The 3467-nt window shown below is 44.6% G+C and overlaps 1 protein-coding gene across 1 annotated transcript in view; it reads right to left on the bottom strand.

Annotated features, from left to right (window-relative positions):
* LOC143477356 (uncharacterized) overlaps nucleotides 1-3467 on the bottom strand; it is a 35882-nt gene continuing 32415 nt past the window's right edge. The window contains 6 exon segments of the mRNA XM_076975943.1: nucleotides 1-1010; nucleotides 1149-1238; nucleotides 1388-1460; nucleotides 1765-2049; nucleotides 3013-3112; nucleotides 3213-3320. Of these exon segments, the coding sequence (XP_076832058.1) occupies nucleotides 914-1010; nucleotides 1149-1238; nucleotides 1388-1460; nucleotides 1765-2049; nucleotides 3013-3112; nucleotides 3213-3320 (753 nt within the window). The 3' untranslated portion in view covers nucleotides 1-913.

Raw genomic sequence — 3467 nt, 5'->3', positions numbered from 1 at the left:
TAAAACACCACAGATTTATTCGTTTTACAAAAATAAATGCAAAATTTCGTATCTACATGAAAAGGATTTACAGGCTAAGCACTGTCTGGTCCCCAAGTGTCACATCTGTAAACACGTTGTTTTGTGAAGCACAACACTCCTAGGAAGCTGTAACCTTCATATGGCTTACACAACCTCTGTTGGTGATCCTTATCTTCAGACTAAGATTAGGGACTATAATATCTAGATCAAGATAATCCTGTCATCAGGATTTATGAGGTTTTTCTGGTACAGAATGGAAACCATTTCCATATTTGTGCAAAGGTTCCTGTCATTACAGGTTGGAAGTTGTCATCTGTTTTACAGTCCAACGAGCTTCTAAGGTAAAGCGAGAAAGCAAACCTACTTTTCCATTTTGGATCATGGAGAAAGTGACACGCTGATGGAAAGTACAGGACCCAAGAATATTGGTCTCACTTCTGAAAAATCTTTCATCTTGTAAAAAATGGGGGGTTGATTTATTTCTATTCTTGAGCTCTTCTCTTTTATACTCCACATAAAGGCGGCAGCCTAGCATATATTAAGTCAACAATGACGTCTTCTCTTTATTTCCTATTTTCTGTTGTGGATATGAACTCGTACAACGGTTGTTTAATGGCATGGCATCAACACATACAAAGTTATGAAGGGATTAAAGGGGACAGATGTGTTGAATACTACACTTTAAACACTGTATCTGAGGAAGGCCAGTAACAGTGGGTTCTGCTGTAGATGCACACGACTGTGCTTAATCTTATTAGCGTTATACATTCTGTGCTTATGTCTCTTGACAATTTCACGTGTGTTCTCTTATGTCCATAGGCATGTTTGTATTCTGTCTATCCATTGATTTGTTTGCACTGGGCATACATGGACATCAGTGGGTTGTGCCTCTTCAGTAATGGTAGACCTTGATCTGATTGTTCTCGTCCAGGCCGAGCTGGACCAGCCCATTGGTGGGCGGGGCAGCTGGGTAGCGTGTGAAGAGAGGCCTGGGCAGAGGTTCAGGAGAATACAAGGGTGCAAGAGAGTGTGTGTGAAAATATGATGCATTCTGTTCCCGTACTGGTTTGTGTGTGATACGTACATGTGTATAAGCTGAGGGGGAGAGAGAGATTGTGAAAGGATACACATTTGGGTCTTTGCGTCGTGATTCCAGCCACCTTTTGTTGCATTCGATCAGTCCCTGCAGCCTCTGGCCATCTAGCTCAGAGGAGAGACTACACACACACACACACACACACACAATGGAAAAGCCCTGTATGAGTTCATAAATTTTCCTTTCAAAATCAACAGCAGCACTGATCCTGTGAGCGAGAGTGAGAGATTGTGAGCGAGCCTGCACAGGTGTGCAAGTGTGTGTAGTCACCTTGCTGGAGTGTATCCACTATATGCTCTGGTAGCCCTCATGGGATAGCGGGCACTGGTATCCATGGAAACTCCTAAAATCAGAGCAGTCTTAATACAGGTAGTGCGGTTTAGAATTCTGAAGCCAATTTGACACAGCAGGTCTCTACACTGCACCACCTTTACACTGGAAAAGATCGGCATTATCCTAGCACAGAAAATCAATGGTCATCAACTATGCGAAAAAGGCTATAAATCCAGCAGTGACTGGTTTGTGCTTGAGGGAGAGGCAGAAGTTTTCTATATGAAGAAATGAAGCATTAGTGAAAATCACTGCAGCCCACTGTGTGACCACTGCTCATCACTGCTCATGTTTGGGGTGTGTGTGTCTCTACGTACCAGGGAACAGTTTGCTCCAGTGCGAGTTCAAATGAAGGTCAGACCCATGTGTTTTTGGGACACCATTAATGGTGGAGTGTAAGAAACTGTTCTGATTGGCCAATGAAGAGGAGGCGGGGCTTGGTGGCCATGCCCAGGACGGGGCAGGAGAAAAGGAGGACGGAGGTGGTTGAGGGAGGGGCTGGACGCTCCTCCCAGTGAAAACACCCAGCACTGTGTTCAGCTGGCCAGAGATCTGCTGCAGGGACTCTGCTAACTGCTGCACTTTCACTGGCACTGCATGTGCTGAAACAGAGAGTGGGAGTAGCAGAGAGGAAGACCAGAGTTTGGGTGTATTACTGCTAGAGAAATAAAAACATCAGATAACTATGAACCAACAAGACCAGAGTGGACTCTAGAGCTGTTTACAGTTGTGGGCATATTTTTAGTTTTCACAGTTTGCTTCCTCAGTTTTTTTTAAAGAAACTTTTGTCAAATGTTTATGTGATATAATGAAGTACAATTATTAACAGTCCATAATTGTTAATTGCTAAACTGCTCCTGAATCGTTGGGAGAAGTTGTTCTGGCTGTGCTTTGCTTAGGCAACATTGGGAGCAATCCCACACTTTGATGGTGTGAGGAGGCTCAGAGCTGCGTTCTCTGTAGGAGACGCTCACTTGATGCTCTTTTCTCCCTGAAGCCTCCTTCATGTAACTGAAGCACTCTCCCCAAAGTCCTTAGTGACGGGATAAATGGTTGATAGGGGTGCATCGTACAAGCCGCACTGTACTTGCCTGTGAAACCCTTTTGATGCAATGATGACTGAACGTGTTTCCTTGGAGGTGACCATGGTTAACGTAAAAGCACCACTACCCTTTTAAAGCAACCAGTCTTCTCTTCTAATCAGCATGACAGAGTGATGTCAGCTGTCTTATCCTCATTAGAGTGATGTCAGCTGTCTTATCCTCATTAACTTTTTTCTCCTGAGCTAACAAGATCATCACTGAAATAATCTTATACCATTTTGTAGGGCTGAAATGGAGAAGCTGGAATGCAGTAATTTTTGTGAGAAGGTCATTTTCATGACAGGGAATGACTTTGCAATTAATTGCAATTCATCTAATCACTCTTCACAATCTAGAATCAATACAAATTGCCACCATAAAAAAAACCGTGGTAGTAAACTTTGTGAAAACCAAAATTAGTGCCTTCTCAAACTGTCTGCCCGTGTGTGTGTGTTGTGCATGCACATGGAGTGTCTCTCTCACTCGTCTCCTCTTGGCCATACACACTGCTCGTCTCTGAATCTGTGACATCAAATGTGACTCTCCGATCTCCCACCAGCCGCTCGCCTTCATCACATGACAGCTGAGACAGTAAAACATTGTAAAGCCCAGGTAGGTATTAATGTGGGTTTGTACATAAGTGTGTGGGTGCAGGCATACGCGTGTGTGTGTGTGTGTGTTACCTCCTCTGCCAGTGACGTCTCCAGCTGGCCGAGTCTCTCCTCCTTCTTTCTCAGGAGCGCGTGGCCCTTCTGGACCCTCTCCCTCAGCTTCTCCAGCTCACTCACCTCCTACAGCACAGGGGAGCAGAACATCTAAGAGGAGCTATACTCATGCTTCCTACTCTCTCCCATCTGACCTGGCTACATGGCTGTAGGCACTGCAAGACCTAACGTGCTTAGACCCACCACAGCACTGAAACTGTCTAAAGTAGTTAA

This window comes from Brachyhypopomus gauderio, chromosome 16 (assembly GCF_052324685.1).
Source record: "Brachyhypopomus gauderio isolate BG-103 chromosome 16, BGAUD_0.2, whole genome shotgun sequence".
NCBI lineage: Eukaryota > Metazoa > Chordata > Actinopteri > Gymnotiformes > Hypopomidae > Brachyhypopomus > Brachyhypopomus gauderio.
This window is presented reverse-complemented; position numbering and strand designations above follow the sequence as displayed.